At 44.8% G+C, this 20,416-nt stretch overlaps 1 protein-coding gene across 1 annotated transcript in view; it reads left to right on the forward strand.

Annotated features, from left to right (window-relative positions):
- Positions 1-20,416, forward strand: part of LOC127575302 (CUB and sushi domain-containing protein 1-like) — a 2,402,828-nt gene that overhangs the window by 1,420,107 nt on the left and 962,305 nt on the right. Inside the window, 1 exon segment of the mRNA XM_052025075.1 lies at positions 6,556-6,633. Coding sequence (XP_051881035.1) covers positions 6,556-6,633 — 78 coding nt within the window.

The raw sequence follows: 20,416 nt of genomic DNA on the forward strand, positions 1-20,416 counted from the left end.
GTCTTATGTACTAACGATCGTAACTTCTTGTTGGAGAGAGCCATAAGTCATAAAGCATTCACCAATTCCGCAGAGGGAGACACTGAGACTCCAGGCTAACTCGTTCTTGATGATGAAGCTCACTCCATGAAGACAAAGTTCCTTCTCCGGTTTACTATCCCGGAAGAAGATGGACCCACCAGTTTGTTCCTTGAGTTGGTTGCCTCCTGCCTGTTGTGTCTAACTCTGGGCAGTGATATCTGTGTCAACATGTTCTACTCTGTCACTGCTGAAACTGTCAATGAAGCCCAGATATTGTCGGTCCAGAAATTCATTTTCTGAAATGGAATTTACCTGTGTGGGGTGTCCTTAAATTTGGGGTAGTTATTTGATACCAGCTATCACTCGCTGCCTACAGAGCAAAGTCTTGATCCAGTGGCAAGGGGGGGGGGGGGGGGGCCAAGGTGACTGGATGCCAGGTTCTGCTGCAGTTATATCAATGCTTGAACATTGACGAGCATATGTCTGCATTGCCACCTGTCAGGTACACACTTGTGTGCACATGCATGCACACAAAATTGTGAGATATCCTGGTGGAGTCAAGTTGCCTGAAATCCAGCTAACCAAACATTTGTTGTGATCCACCACAAGTCATGGATTAAATGGAGGGTTAAAATGCATGGGATTCACGGAGACATGGTAGGTTGAATTCAAAATTGGCCTGGCCGTAGAACAGTACAGCACAAGAACAGGCCATTCAGCCCACAATGTCTGTGCCCAACACGATGCTGAATTAAATTAGATCTCTTCTGCCTGTGCATGATCCATATCCCTCCATCCCCTGCGTATTCATCTATCTAACAGCCTCTGAAATGCCACGATCATGTCTGCCTCCACCACCACCCCCAGCAGCCTGTTCCAGGCACCCACCACTCTCTGTGTAAAAATCTTACCCCACACATCCCCTTTCAACTTCCCCCCTCTCGCCTTTAATGTATGTCCTCTAGTAATTAACATTTTGACCCTGGGAAAAAGATTCTGGCTGTCCACCCTATCTGTACCTCTCATAATTTTATAAACCTCTATCAGGTCTCCCCTCAGCCTCCGACGCTCCAGAGAGACCAACCCAAGTTTGTCCACCCGCTCCTTATAGCTCATATTCTTGAATCCAGGCAGCATCCAGATCAACCTCTTCTGCATCCTCTCCAAAGCCACCAGATCCTTCCTGTCAGAGAAACAAAGGACCACAGATGCTGGAATCCGGATGAGAAACACGATGATGCTGGAGGAACTCAGCAGGCCGGGCAGCATCCGTGGAGAAAAGCAGGCGGTAAACGTTTCGGGTCAGGACCCTTCTTCAGGACTGAAGATAGGAGAAGGGGAAGCCCGATATATTGGAGGGAAGAGCAGAGCAATGATAGGTGGACAGAAATGGGGAGGTGGGGTGGGCACAGGGTGGTGATAGGTCGATTCAGGTAAGAGATGGTGGTGGGCAGGTGTGGGGGAGAAGGGGAGAGCAGATCCACCGGGGGATGGGTCACAGGTAAGGAGGGAAAAAAGGGGGTTAGAAGAAAGAGAGATAGACTAGGAAAGGGAAGAAAAGAAGATACATGGTTGGGGGGGGGTGTGTGGGGATTACTTAAGGTGGGAGAATTCAATGTTCAATTATTTAAAGTGTACTTCTCCTATCTTCAGTCCTGAAGAAGGGTCCTGACCCGAAACGTTGACCGCATACTTTTCTCCATGGATGCTGCCCAGCCTGCTAAGTTCCTCCAGCATCATCGTGTTTCTCATCTGGATTCCAGCATCTGCAGTCCTTTGTTTCAATGACAGCAAGGATCTGGTGGCTTTGGAGAGGATGCAGAAGAGGTTGATACGGATGCTGCCTGGATTCAAGAGTATGAGCTATAAGGAGCGGGTGGACAAACTTGGGTTGTTTCTCTGGAGCGGCGAAGGCTGAGGGGAGACCTGACAGAGGTTTAGAAAACTATGAGGGGCGTAGATAGGGTAGACCGCCAAAGTCTTTTTCCCAGGGTAGTTATGCCAAATACTAGAGGGCGTAACTTTAAGGAGGGACAGCAGAAAGTTTAAAGGAGATGTGCACGGAAAGTTTTTACGCAGATATTGGTGGGTGCCCGGAACAGGCTGCCAGGGGTGGAGGTGAAAGCAGACACGATAGTGGTATTTGAAAGGTATTGAGACAGCTACATGGACATGCGGAGAATAGGGGCATATGTGAGGCAGATAGGTTTGGCATCATGGTGGGCAGAGACATGGTGGGCTGAAGGGCCTGTTCCCGTGCTGTACTGTTCTATGTAAAGCATTTGATAGATCTTGCATTGGTCAAAGAGTGCACGTTGTTCTACTGTTTCATCTGCTGATGTTGTTTAGTTGGGAGACAATCTGACAAAGTTTTACCAAGGTAGAACAGAGGATATCGAACATTACAGCACAGTACAGGCCCTTCGGCCCACAATGTTGTGTCGACATTTTATCCTGCTCTAGGATCTATCTAACCCTTCCCTCCCACATAGCTCCCCATTTCTCTATCATTCATGTGTCTATCTAAGAGTCTCTTAAATGTCCCTAATGTATCTGCCCCCACAACCTCTGTCGGCAGTGCGTTCCATGCACCCACCACTCTCTGTGTAAAAAACTTACCCCTGACATCCCCCTTGTACATTCCTCCAATCACTTTAAAATTATGCCCACTTGTGTTAGCCATTGTCGCCCTGGGAAAAAGTCTCTGACTGTCCACTCGATCTATGCCTCTTATCATCTTGTGCACCTCTATCAAGTCACCTCTCATCCTCCTCCTCTCCAAAGAGAAAAGCCCGAGCTCACTCAACCTAGGCGGCAAAGTTGGTGTTTCAACGAAGGAGGTGCACCTGGCAACTTAACGATTTTACATTTCACAAAGACTGCAGCAGAATTCATACACTGATTTCATTCAGTACCCTGCATCAAACATTGGAAAAGTTTTAACTTATCACAGTGAAGCAGGTGGAAGCAAATGAGTGCAGTCCTCTGGTATTGCAACTGCAGCGTTCATTTACAGCTGGTAAATTTGCAATTACTGAGATTGTGCTAATATCTCCAGCTGAACTTGTATTCCCATTAAAAACAGCTGGTCAGCATTTGGGGTTTACAGATCTCATTTGGAAAGGTAGCTCTGTGTTTAAGTACAACCCATCTGGCCACCTGCTCTGTGTAGCAGGGGCACCCAACTTGGCACGTTCTGCTCAATGGGTACTTGATGATTAGTGAAAGAATCCTCTGCTCTGTGGATGCAACAGCTCTCCTTTGCTCTGTGCATTCCACCCTTGAACAGACAACAGGCTGAAAGTTTAATTCATTATGGGAATTTGCTATTGATGCCATTAAGCTGGAAAGAGTGCAGAGGAGATTTACGAGGATATTGCCAGGGCCCGAAGGGACTGAGTTATGGAGAGAGGTTAAGCAAGTTGTGACTTTTCTCACTGGAGCGCAGGAGAATGAGGGGTGATCTTATAGAGGTGTATAAAATCATGAGGGGCATAGAGAGGGTGAACGCACACAGTATTTTGGTATTGGTGTTGGTTTATTATTGTCACTTGTACCGAGGTACAGTGAAAAACTTGTCTTATAAACCGATCGTACAGGTCAATTCATTACACAGTGCAGTTACATTGAGTCAGTACAGAGTGCATTGATGTAGTACAGGTAAAAACAATAACAGTACAGAGTAAAGTGTCACAGCTGCAGAGAAAGTGCAATGCCATAAGGTGCGAGGTCACAACAAGGTAGATCGTGAGGTCAGAGTCCATCTCATTGTACAAGGGAGCTGTTCAATAGTCTAATCACAGTGGGGTAGAAGCTGTCCTTAAGTCTGGTGGTACGTGCCCTCAGGCTCCTGTATCTTCTACCTGATGGAAGAGGAGAGAAGAGAGAATGTCCCGGGTGGGTGGGGTCTCTGATTATGCCGGCTGCTTCACCAAGACAGTGAGAGGTAAAGACAGAGTCCAAGGAGGGGAGGCTGGTGTCCGTGATGTGCTGGGCTGTGTACACAACTCTCTGCAGTTTCTTGCTGTCCTGGGCAGAACAGTTGCCGTACCAAGCCGTGATACATCCAGATAGGATGCTTTCTATGGTGCATCTGTAAAAGTTGGTGAGAGTCAAAGGGGACAAACCAAATTTCTTTAGCATCCTGAGGAAGTAGAGGCGCTGGTGAGCTTTCTTGGCTGTGGCTTCTATGTGATTTGACCAGGACAGGCTGTTGGTGATGTTCACTCCCAGGAACTTGAAGCTCTCAACCCTCTCTTTTTCCCCCAGGGTTGGGGATTCAAGAACTAGAGGGCATAGGCTTAAGGTTAGAGGGGAGGGATTTAATACGGACCCGAGGGGCAACGTTTTCACCGAGAGGCTGGTCTGTATATGGAATGAGCTGCCAGAGGAAATGGTTGAGGCAGGTACATTAATAACACCTAAAAGGTACTTGGACAGGTACATGGATAGGAAAGGTCTAGAGGGATATGGGCCAAGCATGGGCAAATGGGACTAGCTTAGGTGACAATCTTAATTAGCATGGTCCAGTTGGGCTGAAGGTCCTGTTTCTGGTCTGTATGACTCTAATTTGCAGTTCAATCAGTCATGGAGTCTTACAGCACAGAAGCAGGCCAGCAAGTACCCATCTACGTTAACCCCATTTACCAGCACTTGGTTCGTACCCTTCAATGCATTCGCAATTCAAGTACAGGTCTAGATACTTCAACGTTGTGAGATCTTCTCTCTCCACCACCTTCTCAGGAAGTGCCTTCCAGCAACTACCCTGTGGGTGAAAAAAAATCATGCATCAGATCCCCTCTAAACCTTTTAATCATCAACTTCAACCGACTCCTCTGTCATGGGGAAAAGATTCTGACTGTCTACCCTATCTATGCCTCTCATAATTTTGTAACCTCCATCAGGTCTCCCCTCAGTCTCCCTCACTCCAGAGAACATAAACACGGCAGACTGTACAAAAGCTTGAAAACACGTACCATCAGGCTCAAGGACAGCTTCTACCCTGCTGTTATAAGACTACTGAAAGGTTCCCTAGTACGATAAGATGGACTCTTGACCTCACAATCTACCTTGTCATGGCCCTTGCACCTTATTGTCTGCCTGCAGTGCACTTTCTCTGGAACTGTAACACTATATTCTGTATTCTGTTATTGGAGTCTTAGAGTCATGCAGCACGGAAACAGGGCCTTCATCCCAACTTGTCCATGCTGACCAAGGTGCCCTATCCAAGCTAGTCCCATTTGCCAGCATTTGGCCCATAACCTTCTAAACCTTTCCAATCCATTTACCTGTCCAACTGTCTTTTAAAAGTTGCTGTTTAACCTGCCTCAACCACTTCCTCTGGCAGCTCATTCCACAGACACACCACCCTTTGTGTAAAAAGTTGTCCCTCATGTCCCTCTTCAATCTTTCCCCTGTCACCTTACATCTATACCCTCCAGTTCTTGATATCCCAACTCTGGGAAAAAGACAGTGCATTCACCCATTTCTATGCCCCTCATTATTTTAAACTCCTCTATAAGATCACCTCTCAGTCTCCTATGGTTTAACGAATAAAGTCCTAGCCTGTCCAACCTCTCCCAAAAACTCAGTCCCTCAAGTTCTGGCAGCATCCTTGTAAATCTTTTCTGTACTCTCCCCAGTTTAATAACATCTTTCCTATAGCAGGGCGACCAAAACTGAACACAAAGCTCAAAATACAATTACTCAAATACACAAAACACAATTGTTTTCCCTTGTACTACCTCAATGCACTGATGTGATGAAATGATCTGTATGGATGGCATGCAAAACAAAGTTTTTCACTGTGCCTCGGTACCTGTGACAATAATAAACCAATTTACCAATTTATTCAGTCTTACCTCTGAAGTGGAACACTTCATCCCAGGCAACATTGGCCTGAATCTCCTCTGCACCCACTGCTAAGTACCAACATTAACTAAGGCTGCTTAATGTCAGGGCTGCCTTCATTCTTGGTCTGAATCAAATTGAAAAGAGAACTCTTGCAATCAAGATGTTTAATGAAAAATCATGCGGCAGCAAATGGACCAGTGAACCGTCCATGAAGAATTCATCCGTGGAATATAAGTTCAAATCCACGTTGTTGTCTCGACTGCCTCCTGAGTCACAGGGGTAAAAATAAATCACTCTTGAACGGATGGTAATACATCTTTCCAGCATGAACATTCAACAGGATGTACATGAAGTCTCTAAATTTGGTCACATTCTGTTTTGTTGTATTTTTTAAATTTTACAGTGCCAGTGACCCGGGTTCAATTCCTGCTGTCTGTAAGGAGTTTGTACGTTCTCCCCGTGTCTGTGTGGGTTTCCTCCGGGTGCTCCGGTTTCCTCCCACATTCCAAAGATGTGTGGGTTAGGAAGTTGTGGGCATGCTATGTTGGCGCCAGAAGCATGGCGACACTTGCGGGCTGCCCCCAGAACACTCTACGCAAAAGATGCATTTCACTGTGTGTTTTGCTGTACATGTGACTAACAAAGAAATCTTATCTTATTTTCTCTTTTCTTTTACAACAGTGAAAAAGGCAATTGAGCTGAAGTCTCGAGGAGTCAAGATGCTTCCCAGCAAAGACAGCAACCACAAGAATTCCGTCTGTAAGTCTTTTTTCCAATGAGAAATTATCAGTCAATAACTTGTCAGGCGATTACTCAGCAAAGGTTGTTTGGAATTAAATTTCTGGTCGTGTTTCGCAGGAAGTAAAATGGTTTGTCGGTAATGTGATCCAGCAGAATTGCATTGCTTGTTAAAATGTTAAAATGTTCTTTTTGCAATGAGTTATTTCTTCCTCCTCTTTGCTCTTTTTGGCATTTCCATCAGTCACCTGATGATCACAGGTGTCAGTCACATCATCTTGTTTACTTAGTGAAGTGACTTTGGAGGGAGAAGTTCACCTTTGGTGGCTGGCCATTTTGACATGTGAGAGTATCCACCACAGGTCTGTATGTTCAGTTCCATGAGTATAACCTGCAGATGTTATGCACACCATATATTTAATGCACGTACCTCAAGATGTATTTGCTCCCTGTGGTCTTGACTTAAACAATTAACAAGTCTGTAAGCAATGGCCTATGGTATTGGGACATTCAATATTTTTCGATGATTTGGGACACGCCTGTCATCTCCACAAATCTGGTCGGAGATTCCACATTACACCTTCCTATTTGGAAGAAGTTAAGGAACTCTAAGTTGATGTCACTCTTGATAGGAGAGTCCAGACTCGTTGAGATCTCATCTGGTCCACAGTGCTGTTTAATTCTGATTAACATAGAATTTATTAGTACTGATTGCGTTTCCATTCTATATTCTGTTTTAGTACAAATACGGGAGGAAATGCTGTAATATTTCAAAATGTAATAATTACATTAGCCTTGTAATGATAAAAAATACATATATTTGGCATCAAACAAATTCTTTTGATAACTGCAATGATGTTTCAGTAGTGTTTGATTGTTTTTAATGGGACTTGTATTGATAGTACACCAAAAATATATTTCAAATGAAATAAGTTGTCTAATGAGATTATCTCATATACTCATTAAATGCTGAGACTGGAAGCACAATGGCACCTCTGTGTCATTATGTTGCTGTTGGACTAACTGACTGGGTCAGGAGCACAATCTCTGTATCGTTGTGTACCTGTCTTACTGACTGTTATGGTCACAGGTACAAAGTGTTCTCAATCTTATCCTAAACTGCCATCATTGAACTGATCTTTCAAGTGAGTCACTAAACTCAATATTTCGAAGAGTACAGTAACAAAGTGCAAGGATACATTCCATTGCAGAAAGACTAATGAGGTAATCTGAGGATTATGAGGACGGAAATCAATGTTGAATACACAACGGACACAGAGACTATTGAATAATGAAACAGATTTAATTGTGTTGCAATGAAATTTTAGATGGTAATTTCAAACATGAAGTGTCACGGAATGAAGGGATTTGTGTTTGTTCCCAGTTCTTCTGCATTGTTGATCTCGTTGGGATGAGATGGATAAATGCCCAGCAAGACCTGGAGTTTTTCTGTGTGCACCAAATAAAATAGCATTGCTAAGTCACTACAGCTTGCCTCTTGCCAGCCATTTCCTCAGGAGTCTGAGTTTTGGAGGAGTGAATGTGAAGAGGCATCGTGGATATGGAAGGAAGGGAAACAAGCACTAGTGTCATGGAACATATAGAGATTAAAAAGGAGGAGGTACTTGATGCTTTACGGCGAATAAATGTAGATAAATCCCCAGGGCCTGACAAGATATTTCCTCGGACCTTGAGAGAGACTAGTGTAGAAATTGCAGGGGGCCTGGCAGATACATTTAAAATGTCCTTAGCCGCGGGTGTGGTGGCAGAGGACTGGAGGGTAGCTCATGTTGTTCCATTGTTTAAGAAAGGCTCTAAAAGTAAACCAGGTAATTACAGGCCAGTGAGCCTGACATCAGTAGTGGGTAAATTATTGGAAGGTGTTCTGAGAGATAGGACATATAAATATTTGGACAGCCAAGGGTTGATTAAGGATAGTCAGCATGGCTTTGTGTGTGGTAGATCGTGTTTAACGAATCTTGTGGAGTTTTTTGAGGAGGTCACTAAGAAAGTAGATGAAGGTAAGGCTGTGGATGTTGTCTACATGGACTTTAGTAAGGCCTTTGACAGGGTCCCACATGGGAGATTAATTCAGAAAGTTCAGTCACTAGGTATCCATGGAAAGGTTGTAAACTGGATTCGAAATTGGCTGAGTGGGAGAAGACAGAGAGTGGTTGTGGATGGTTGTTTCTCATATTGGAGGCCTGTGACTAGTGCTGTGCCTCAGGGATCTGTGTTGGGTCCATTGTTGTTTGTTGTCTATATCAATGATCTAGATGATAATGTGGTAAGTTGGATTAGTAAATTTGCAGATGACACTAAGATTGGAGGTGTAGTGGACAGTGAGGAAGGATTTCGAAGCTTGCAGAGGGATCTGGACCAACCGGAAAAATGGTCCAGAAAATGGCAGATGGAATTTAATGCAGACAAGTGTGAGGTGTTGCATTTTGGAAGGACAAATCAAGGGAGGACATTCACAGTAAATGGTAGGGCACTGAGGAGTGCGGAGGAACAAAGGGATCTGGGAGTTCAGATACATAATTCCCTGAAAGTAGAGTCACAGGTAGACAGGGTTGTAAAAAAGGCTTTTGGCATCCTGGCATTTATAAATCAAAGTATTGAGTATAGGAGTTGGAATGTTTTGGTGAGGTTGTATAAGTCATTGGTGAGACCAAATTTAGAATATTGTGTGCAGTTCTGGTCACCGAACTACAGGAAGGATGTCAGTAAGATTGAAAGAGTGCAGAGGAGATTTACAAGAATGTTGCCGGGTCTTCAAGAGTTGAGTTACAGGGAAAGATTGAGCATGTTAGGACTTTATTCCTTGGAGCGGAGAAGAATGAGGGGAGATATGATAGAAGTTTATAAAATGATGAGGGGCATAGACAGGGTTAATGCAAGTAGGCTCTTTCCACCTAGATGAGGAGAGATAAGTATGAGAGGACATGGCTTTAGGGTGAAAGGGGAAAGGTTTAGGGGGAACATTAGAGGGAACTTCTTCACTCAAAGAGTGGTGGGAGTATGGAATGGGCTGCCATCTGATGTAGTAAATGCAGGCTTGCTCTTAACTTTTAAGAGTAAATTGGATAGATACATGGACGAGAGAGGTCTGGAGGGGTATGGGCTGGGGGCAGGTAAATGGGACTAGCAGAATAATATTTCGGCACAGACTAGAAGGGCCAAATGGCCTGTTTTCTGTGCTGTAGTTTTCTATGGTTCTAAGAGTGTGAATGTTAGGGTGATGAATCCATGGAGATACAGGCTTGGGGCTTGCCTATTAGAGGAGACAAATGGAGGTGAGGGGATTGTATAATGTTTGGGTGCCAATGGGCCAGAACCTGTTGCCTGCTCCCATCGCTGACATATGTATCATCTCCAGACTGATTGCTTCTGGATTATCCGATGCCAATGAACAGGTAAGTACCACCTGATCCAGCTGTCAAAGCCATTTGTTGGCTTTGAACGTTTCCGAGTGCCGTTGACATCCGGACAGAATGGACTGAGTTGTACTCACATCTGGCTAGAGGTTGCATCGAGAACAACCTGCTGCCCCATCCCTAAATATCAACCCACTTCAGTCTTGCACACCGGGGGGTTAAAACCCAAAAGACGAAGATGAGCTGGAGGTTAGATGTCAGCGATTTGAAGAGCAGGACTGAGAGGCTGGAGGTCCTCTGGGTGAAAATATTTGGTTTGTTTAGTTTCTATTTAACCTTATCGTGATGTTAATAATTTCTGATATTTTAAGATATTTTTAGCCAGAGTATTCCCACTGAATTCCAGCCCAATTAATGAGACAAAATCAGCAGCTATGTCATTCTGAGCTCAACTTGTAAAGGTTTCAGACTTGCTTCTTGTTGTTGACTTCATCTCTGACAGTGATGGGTTTGTATAATTGGCTTCAGTACCTTGAGGTTGGGACTGAAGCAAAAACATTGTTCCATTTGGGGCACGTTCTTCATCAGAAATTGTGTCACTTGAAGATTACAGAGCAGGCAGCATCTGAGAAGAGTAAAATAAAACCAACATTCAGCCTTTGATCAGTGGTCATCCCCAGGGTGTTGATGGTAAATGAAATTAGTAAATTGGTTAATTATTGTCAGATGTACTGAGGTACAGTGAAAAGACTTTGTTTTGCATGCCATCCATACAGATCATTTCATCACATCGGTACATCGAGGCAGTACAAGGGAAAAGCAATAACAGAATGCAGAATAAAGTGTTACAGTTACAGAGAAAGTGCAGTGCAGGTAGATAGTGAGGTGCAAAGCTACAATGAGGTAGATTGTGAGGTCAAGAGTTCATCTTATCGTACGAGGGAACCATTCAATAGTCTTATAACAGCGGGATAGAAGCTGTCCTTGAGCCTGGTGGTACGTGCTTTCAGGCTTTTGTATCTTCTGCCCAAAGAGAGGAGGGAGAAGAGAGAATGTCCGGGGTGGGTGGGGTCTTTAATTATTTCTGAGGCAGCAAGAAGTGTAGACAGAGTCCATGGCATATCGGACAGTCAATGGCAGGGGACTTGGTGGTGGTAACACCATTGAACACGAAGGGTGGCGTAGCAGTAAGCGTAATGTTACTACAGCGCCAGCAACCTGGGTTCAATTCCGCCCCCTGTCTGTAAGGAGTTTGTACATTCTCCCCGTCTGCGTGGGTTTCCTTCGGGTGCTCCGGCTTCCTCCCACACTCCAAAGACGTACGGGTTAGGAAGTTGTGGACATGCTATGTTGGCGCCAGAAACGTGGCGACACTTGCAGGCTGCCCCCAGAACACTCTATGCAAAAGATGCATTTCACTGTGTGTTTCGATGTACATGTGACTAATAAAGAAATCTTATCTTGTCTTATCTTTTTGGAGAAAGTTGTTGGTTGACACCATTGAGATGCAAATGTTACTGACCACGAATCAGACCATGTTGTCCAGGTCTTGCTGCCTGTGGAGAATTGTTCCAGTCAATATTTCAGGCCAATCATTTTTCATCATAACTGCTTCTCCCTCCACAGATGCTGCCTGACCTGCTGAGCATTCCCAGCATTTTCTACCTTTGTTTTAGTCTGTCAACATACAATATTTTGCAAATGCCTCCAGCCTCTCAGTCCTGCTCCTCAAATCACCAACATCTAACCTTCAGCTCATCTTCATCTTTTGGGTTTCAACCCCCCCGGTGTGCAAGACTGAAGTGGGTTGACTTCCAAGGATGGTGCAGCAGGCTGTTCTCGATGCATTTGTGCGATACCAATATGTTACCGGAGCCCTAGGAATCACAGAGTGTTTTTGCAGAATGAAGAATGAAATTGTTTTAAAAGCAAGATATAAAATTAGCTTGTTTTCAGTTCAGATTTCTTTATTAGTCACATGTACATCAAAACACACAGTGAAATGCATCTTTTGTGGAGAGTGTTCAGGGGGCAGCCGGCAAGTGTCGCCACGCTTCCTGCGCCAACATAGCATGCCCACAACTTCCTAACCCGTACGTCTTTGGAATGTGGGAGGAAACCGGAGCACCCGGAGGAAACCCAGGCAGACACGGGGAGAACGTACAAACTCCTTACAGACAGCGGCCAGAATTGAACCCGGGTCTCTGGCGCTGTAATAGCGTTACGCTGTCACCCCCTGTCTGTCTGAATGTCGATCTGAGCCCCATGTAACATGAAGGGGTTGAAAATACACACAACTGGAGAGGGAACAAGCATTTAACATTTGAAAGCACATATACCAACACCAAGCATGAAGCAAACAAGTGACATGTTGGTCATGTAGCTCTGTAGCATTTGTTTCACAAAATATCTTCAGATGGATTAGTGCAACAGATGGTAGACTATTTTGCTCAGTCAGTGGCAATAACATAGTTTGATGAAGAGGCCAAGCTGCTTTGACACAGTGTGTGCCAAGATTATCACTGTGCCAGTAGCAAATGGACAAGTTAGCCTAGCCTGTACAGTTGGGATCGCCAATTATAAAGTTAGGCAGATATATGTTGCATCAGATTTTCACACTGCATTTTGCTTGCCCTAGTCTTTGGCATAATTTTCGAAGCATAAGTGAAGCACCTGTTGATTTTCCTGGTAGTTATTTCTAAAAGTACTGAAAGTTAAGTCATGCTGTTGTATATCTGCCCTTCCCACTCATCTGTGCTGTTTTCTGTTATGGTTTGTTTAAGAAAAAGCTGGTATGCAGTTTGCTTGATCCTTGGGATTAGGTGGGAGGGAATTTGAGAGTTAAATTTTAATATTGTTAGCAATTACTTCTTGTTGCTGCCAGCTACTGTGGCATTTCTGTCTGTGCCATTTGTTCTTGGCATGCCAACTCTTCCTCCCAAAGTTTTGCACATTGTTCCCTGGAAACTTCAATGTATCTTCACTCTCCTGCCAAAAGTGCAGGGCCAGAAGTTGAGTTGAAACATCTGGTCAGGACAAAATCCACCCAGTGGAAGGTAAAACTGAAGAAAAAAGCTATGTGGTGATGTTCAGTCCTCTGGAAAGTTTCAAGATGTGGGTTTAGAGTTACATTGTGAACATAAAATGAATATCAATGATCCAAGTGGAACAGAGTTTGATTCATGCCATCAGATCAGCACAAGCTGTATCAAATCTAGAGACCTTGTGCTGAGAGAGGGTGGAATGTTGAAAGCAGCAGAAGAATAATTAAGAAGGAAAGATAAACAACGGTACTTCTGATGCACTGGGTTCTGGGCATTGCAGTCAAGGTCAATAAATATTGCCCATCTTTAATTGCCTTGGGAATGGATTAGTGATTACTTCAGACCTTCTGATGAAGGTACTCCTTCCGCATCACGGCTTGGTACGGCAACTGCTCTGCCCGGGACCGCAAGAAACTGCAGAGAGTTGTGGACACAGCCCAGCACATCACGGAAACCAGACTCCCCTCCATGGACACTGTCTGCACTTCTCGCTGCCTCGGTAAAGCAGCCGGCATAATCAAAGACCCAACCCACCCAGGATTTCTCTCTTCTTCCTTCTCCTGTTGGACAGAAGATACAAAAGCCTGAAAGCACGTACCACCAGGCTCAAGGACAGCTTCTATCCCACTGTTATAACGCTATTGAATGGTCCCCTCGTACGATAAAATGGACTCTTGACCTCACAATCTACCTCGTTATGACCTTGTACCTCATTGTCTGCCTGCACTCTACTTTCTCTGCACAGTTAAGGTTGCCACACTACAGGAAGGATGTGGTCACAGTAGGCAGAGCATAGAAGAAGTTCACCAGGATATAGTCTGGAATGGAGGGCTGTAGTTATAAGGAGAGACAGGACAGGTTGGGTTTGTTCTCACTTGAACATAGGAAGCTAAGGGGTGGCCTTACAGAAGTTTATAAAATTATGAGGACCATAGATAAAATAGTCAGAATCTTTTTCTCAAGCCCATGGGAGGCCTTGAACTAGAGGACACAGGTTTAAGGTGAGAGGGGAAAAATTTTGAGGAGATCTGAGGGGTAGGTTTTTCCACACAGAGGGTGGTGAATATCTGGAGTGAGCTGCCAGTGGAGGTGGTAGAGGCAGTTACAATAGTTAAAAGGCATTTGGACAGGTCCTTGGAAAGGAAAGTCACAGAGGGCGGCGGGCTGAATGTGGGCAAATGGGATTAACTGAATTATTTTAATTCAGTTAATTGAATCCAGTTGAACAGCTTATTAAATGCATCTGACTTTCTGATGTATGACTCTATCAGAAAACTTTTGGAGCATTCTGCAGGTGGGGTCTCAGAATAAGCCTTGTGAGACATCAGCGGACTCCAGAGTCCCACAGAGCTGCGGAGGTCAGAGTGGCCACAAGAGTAGCTCAGGGCTGAGTGTGCATGGAACTCATCGTCACTAAGTCAGGGACGGCAGGCACAGTAGTGTAGCGGTTAGCGTAATACTATTACAGCACCAGCGACCCGGGTTCAATTCGGGCAAACGGATTAACATCCATTGGCATCATGGTCAGCATGGACGCAGTGGACTAAGGGGCCTGTTTCTCTGCTGCACAGTTTGGTGACTCTATGAAAACTTGACATTGAGACACTTCAAGACATCTTGGGAAAAGTGATTGCAGTTTTAGTCAAAGAAGTAGGTTTTAAGAAGCACTTTAAAGGATGAGAGAGAGGGTTGTAGAAGTATTTTGAGAGGCAGCTCCAGAGTTCAGCGTTCAGGACTGCAGGCATGTCTATTAGTAACCGAAGGGTCAAAACTGGGAACTAGTAACAGGTGTGCATGGGAGAAGGATACAGAAGAGGAGAGAGGGATTTGAAGTATATACATTTTAAAACTGAGACATTGCACAATGGGAATTTGTGCAGGTAACCAAGGATGATGTGCAAATGACACTTGATGTAGTTAGAAATTAGGCAGCTGAGTTTAAGTACAGTGGAAAATGGAAAGCCAGCTCTACAATTTTTGTAGATGCACCACAGAATGCATTCTATCTGGATTAGGGACAGGCAGCACGGCTTTGTGCAGGGCAAGTCGTGCCTCACAAACTTGACTGAGTTTTTTGACAAGGTGACGAGGGTGATTGGTGAAGGTAGAGCTGTGGATGTTGTCTACATAGATTTTAGTAAGGCGTTTGACAAGGTCCCTCATGGGAGGCTCACCCAGAAGATTAAGATGCATGGGATCCACAGTGAATTGGCCCAGATGAAAATGTACATGGGTGGGTTAGAAACTTTGCAGATGATACAAAGATTGGTGGTGCTGTGGATGGTGTAGAAGACTGGGAAAGGGTACAGCAGGATATAGATCAGTTGCAGATATGGGCGAAGAAATGGCAGATGGAGCTTAACCTGGCCAAATGTGAAGTATTGTACCTTGGGAGATCAGATGTAAAGAGACGGCACACTGTTAGTGGCGGGACCCTTAACCGTGTTGATGAGCAGAGGGATCTTGGGGTGCAAGTCCGTAGCTCCTTGGAAGTGGCTGCACAGGGTGATAGGGCAGTAAAGAAGGCATATGGCATGCTTGCCTTCATTAGTCGAGGCACTGAGTTCAAGACTCAGGAAGCTACGCTGCAGCTTTATAAAACTTTAGTTAGGCTGCATCTGGAGTATTGCATTCAGTTCTGGTTGCCCCCATTACAGGAAGGATGTCGAGGCTTTGGAGACGGTGCAGAAGAGGTTTACCAGGATGTTGCCTGGATTAGAGGGCATGTGCTATGAGGAGAGGTTGGAGCTGAGGGGAGATCTGATAAAGGTTTGTAAGATTATGAGAGGCATCGATAGAGTAGACAGCCGGTATCTTTTCCCCAGGGTTGAAATGGCTAATACCAGAGGGCATGCATTTAAGGTGAAAGGGAGTAAGTTCAAAAGAGATGTGCAGGGCAAGTTTTTACACATAAAGTGGTGGGTGCCTGGAATGTGCTGCCAGGGGTGGTGGTGGGGGCAGATACGATAGGGGCATTCCAAAAACTCTTAGATAGGCACATGGATGTGAGAGAAATGGTAGGATATGGACATTGTAAAGGGATTAATTTAGTTGGGCCTTTTATTACTAATGTAGCGGTTGCTACCGCGAAATAAAACAAGACGCTAGTCGGAGGGTTGTTGAACAGAAGTGGTTTATTTTCCCGCCTTGCGCGGGCCCTTTAAGGGAGACTGTTCCCGCCCAAAACAACCAGCAATGACGTAAGTCCTACGTCATCAAGACTTTCCCGCGCACGGGTTCTCCCCATAGCTCGGAAAGACGAGGCCCGCCGCCATCTTGGGCCTCGTCGCTCCGACGCCGTGCGACCCGACTGCCGAGCCGGTTCGCCCGACTAAACGGTGAGTCGCCACACTAACGTAATTGGTTCTGCACAACATTGTGGGCTGAAGGGCTGTTTCTGTGCTGTACTGTTCTATGTTCTACATATTCCTGCAGCCTGGAATGTGCCAGTCGGTAGCATTCCCTTATGGACATCTCGCTGTGCTGGAAAACCACCAAGTCTCAGGCAGACCAAAAGGTGTCTTTCACCGAGCTGATGATCTTCCAGCAGCACTTGATGTCTGTCGTGGTATGTGCCCCTGGGAACAGCTCATAGATCAGAGAGTTCTCTGTTACATAACTGCTGGGGTTGAACCGAGACACGGACCTTTGCATCTGTCTTCACACCCTCTTAGCAAATCCACAGTCTGCAAAGAGGTGTGTAACCATCTCCTCCCCACTGCATCCATCCTGTAGGCAGCGTGCATTGGGAGCGATATTTCGGCTGTTCAAGAAGGATCTGCCTGGGAGGTCCACTCTCACCGCCAAGTGAGGTCTTGGCGTTTGTTGGCGAGTTCTGGCGATGAAGCGTTCTTCCAGATGATTTATACAGTTTGCTTCAGAAAGCACCCCACAGTCTCCATCGAGTCTCTGTCCCAGAGTATCTGCAGGACATTCCATGTCGATCACAGCCTGATGGACTTGTGGTCAAAGGTGTTTGTTTGGAAGAACTTTCCCACAAAGGAGGGGTGGTGTGGCAATGTCCAGCTGAGTGGCCAGAGAGAAGACTGGGTTTATCAACATTCTGAAAAGTTGGTGAATGAGTTTTAGTCTTGTGATAATTCTAATGTTTATCACTTTCAAAGTATGTCGGGGATAAAAAACAGGCTTGCTGGAATCTTGGTGGTCTCTTTTGTGTTGTCGTGAAAATCTGGTTGAAAGCGACACCACAGAGAACAAGATGTCTGGTTGAATTCCAGCTGCATCGTTATAGTATTTGTATGAACAGCTTATTCAGCATTCCCTGTCAGACCACAGTCTGTTTGAAAAAGTCATGATAGGTGACCTCCATGTGACAGCAGTTTGGGTAACAGAAATTCATACTTTTATTGTACTTAAAATCACTGCCCAAAAATCCAAGATATGGAACAAAAAAATCACTCTCTTGTGATCGATGTGGAAAAAAAGTAAATCAATAAACACAAAATTTATTATTTTTCAAGTCACATTTCTTGACGCATGTGGAGACGATGTAGCTTTGTGTCATGGAAATTCATAGTGCAGACGGTTTTCTGGGAACGCAGCCTTTCTGTTATGCAGGGGTCACCTGTGCAGAGATCCTTAGTTTTACAGAGCACACTTGGACAGAAATTTTGTTCATTGTTTAATGAAAGTTGGTTTATGCTTGCTTGCTGACTATATTTGCCAAGTGTTGGTACAATCCTCATCTCTATAGGTTTGACTATTGATAATTAGTTTACTATTGTCTCATGTACCGAGGTACAGTAAAAAAAACTTTGTTTTGCATGCCATCCATACAGATCATTTCATCACACCAGTTTTATTGATGCACCATAGAAAGCATGCTGTCTGGATGCATCACGGCTTGCTACGGCAACTGCTCTGCCTGGGACCGCAAGAAACTGCAGAGAATTGTGGACACAGCCCAGCGCATCACGGACACCAGTCTCCCCTCCATGGACTCTACACTTCTCGCTGCCTCAGTAGAGCAGTCAGCATAATCAAAGACCCCGCCCACCCCGGACATTCTCTCTTCTCCCCCCCCTTCCATCAGGCAGAAGATACAAAAGCCTGAAAGCACGTACCACTAGGCTCAAGAACAGCTTCTGTCCTGCTGTTAAAAGACTATCGAATGAAAAGGTGGACTCTTGACCTCACAATCTGCCTCATCGTGACCTTGCACCTTATTGTCTGCCTGCACTGCACTTTCTCTGCAACTACTTCAATGTATTGTTGTCAAATCATCTGTATGGATGGCTTGCAAAACAAATTTTTTCACCGTACCTCAGTACATGTGACAATAATAAACCAAGTACAAGGGAAAAGCAATAACAGAATGCAGAATAAAGTGTTACAGTGACAGAGAAAGTGCAGCGCAGGCAGACAATAAGGTGCAAGGTTGGAACAAGGCAGATTGATTGTGAAGTCAAGAGTTCATCTTATCATACAAGATATTATACATATCATTCAGTTGTCTTATAACAGTGGGATAGAAGCTGTCCTTGAGCCTGGTGGTACGTGCTTTCAGGCTTTTGTATCTTCTGCCCAACGGGAGGAGGGGGAAGAGAGAATGTCTGTGGTGGGATGGGCGGTGTCTTTAGTTATGTTGGCTGCTTTACGAAGGCAGTGGGAAGTGTAGACAGAGTCCACGAGGGGAGGCTGGTTCCTGTGATTGACTGAGCTGTGTTGTTCCTTGGGGTCTTGAGCAGAGCATTAAATTAAAATAATTGTAAAAAGATTTATTCTAAAATACCTTAAACTGCATGAAAGTTACTTTAATTTTTTTCTCTTAATTAAAAAACAAAATGTGAACTAAATCGCCATCATGAATCAAGGTGAGCAACCCCACTGAAAGGAATGGTGTTGCACTCTGTATTGTAGCGTGAAGTGTCTCAGCCTCTCAATCCGCAGCATCAGTACGCCATCCATCACAGGAGTCATCTGAACAGTGTTATGTCACCTCCATTGCATCCATCCACAACATCCACCTCTCAGTGGAGTCTGTGAGGCGTCCGATGCTGGAGTGCAGTTGGCAAAGTGCCAGTGAATTTACAACACTCACCGTCCCAGGGATCTTGAACATGGGGTCATTTATGCAGGGGAATGGCAACAGTTACACCTACCATCATTTCTTCCGCTCCCCGCTCCCCCCCCCACTCCCCCAACAAATCCGGGTGGAGATTTGGAATTCATGTTGAAAGGGGAGACTGCCGAGATTCACTTCAATGTTCCTTTTATTCCTTGAAGTAAAAATTTGGTCGATTTAAACAGCTTTCTACCTTTCTTTTTCTTTCTCGGTTGCTGAGTCAGGATTCAAATCCGTGACCCTGCACTCCAAATTCATCTGCAGCCCAATTAATACAAATGCTCATTCCACTTTGTGATGAAGTGTGAGTTTATTTGCCAACACGATGAGCTTTTAGACCTGACCTTTCCCTTGAGTCTGCTGGTAAAACAACCATTTAAGAAATTACTGTGGCAAAGTGCATAATATTGCTGTGACAGACACTGTTGTTATACTTCACCTTGATGTTTTTCGATTCAAGTTGATGTTCTTTCCCATTACTTAGAGTAATGAATGCTGCGTTTTGTAATCGGCTTTGTAGAAAGCGTCTGTTGTTTTCTCATGTACTTCCCATGGAATTACTTCCACTGATGTCTTTAAGGGAGCAGAGGTTGTCATTTCCTTACACGACTTTCTTTCAGTTTTAAGAAATTCACAAACACCTCAGTGCTGATATCTTCGGGAAATGTGCCCTGGGGGGTGATTTCAGCAACACAGTGAAATATTTAGTTTTCTTATTTCAGTCCGAGCAGCAAGGACTCATGGATAAAATCACCAGGCAGCCCAATGAAAGGTATTTTAGGACATAGAGCATAGAACAATTACAGCACAATTCAGGGCCTTCGGCCCACAAAGCTGTGCCGAACACGTCCCTACCCTAGAAATTACTCGGCTTACCCAGAGTCCTCTGTTTTACTCAGCTCCATGTACCGATCTAACAGTCTCTTAAAAGACCCTATCGTATCCGCCTCCACCACCGTTGCCGGCAGCCCGTTCCGCACACTCACCACTCTCTGAGTAAAAAACTTACCCCTGACATCTCCTCTATACCTACTCCCCAGCAATTGTAATTTTTAAACAACAATTAGGTGTAACAGGAAATAAATTGAAAGATTTGATGGGAATTGTGGTGAGCAGGGAATGTTCAATCAAAAGAGCACAAATAATTCTTTCAGTCAAAGTCATACAACATAGAAGCAGGCCCAGAGTCCACACCAAACATGAAACATCTAACCCTGCACAAATCCCATTTTATTCTCCCCACATTGCCATGAACTCCCCCCAGATTCTCTCACTCGCCTACACACTGGGGCCAATTA

Source organism: Pristis pectinata, chromosome 10 (assembly GCF_009764475.1).
Source record: "Pristis pectinata isolate sPriPec2 chromosome 10, sPriPec2.1.pri, whole genome shotgun sequence".
NCBI lineage: Eukaryota > Metazoa > Chordata > Chondrichthyes > Rhinopristiformes > Pristidae > Pristis > Pristis pectinata.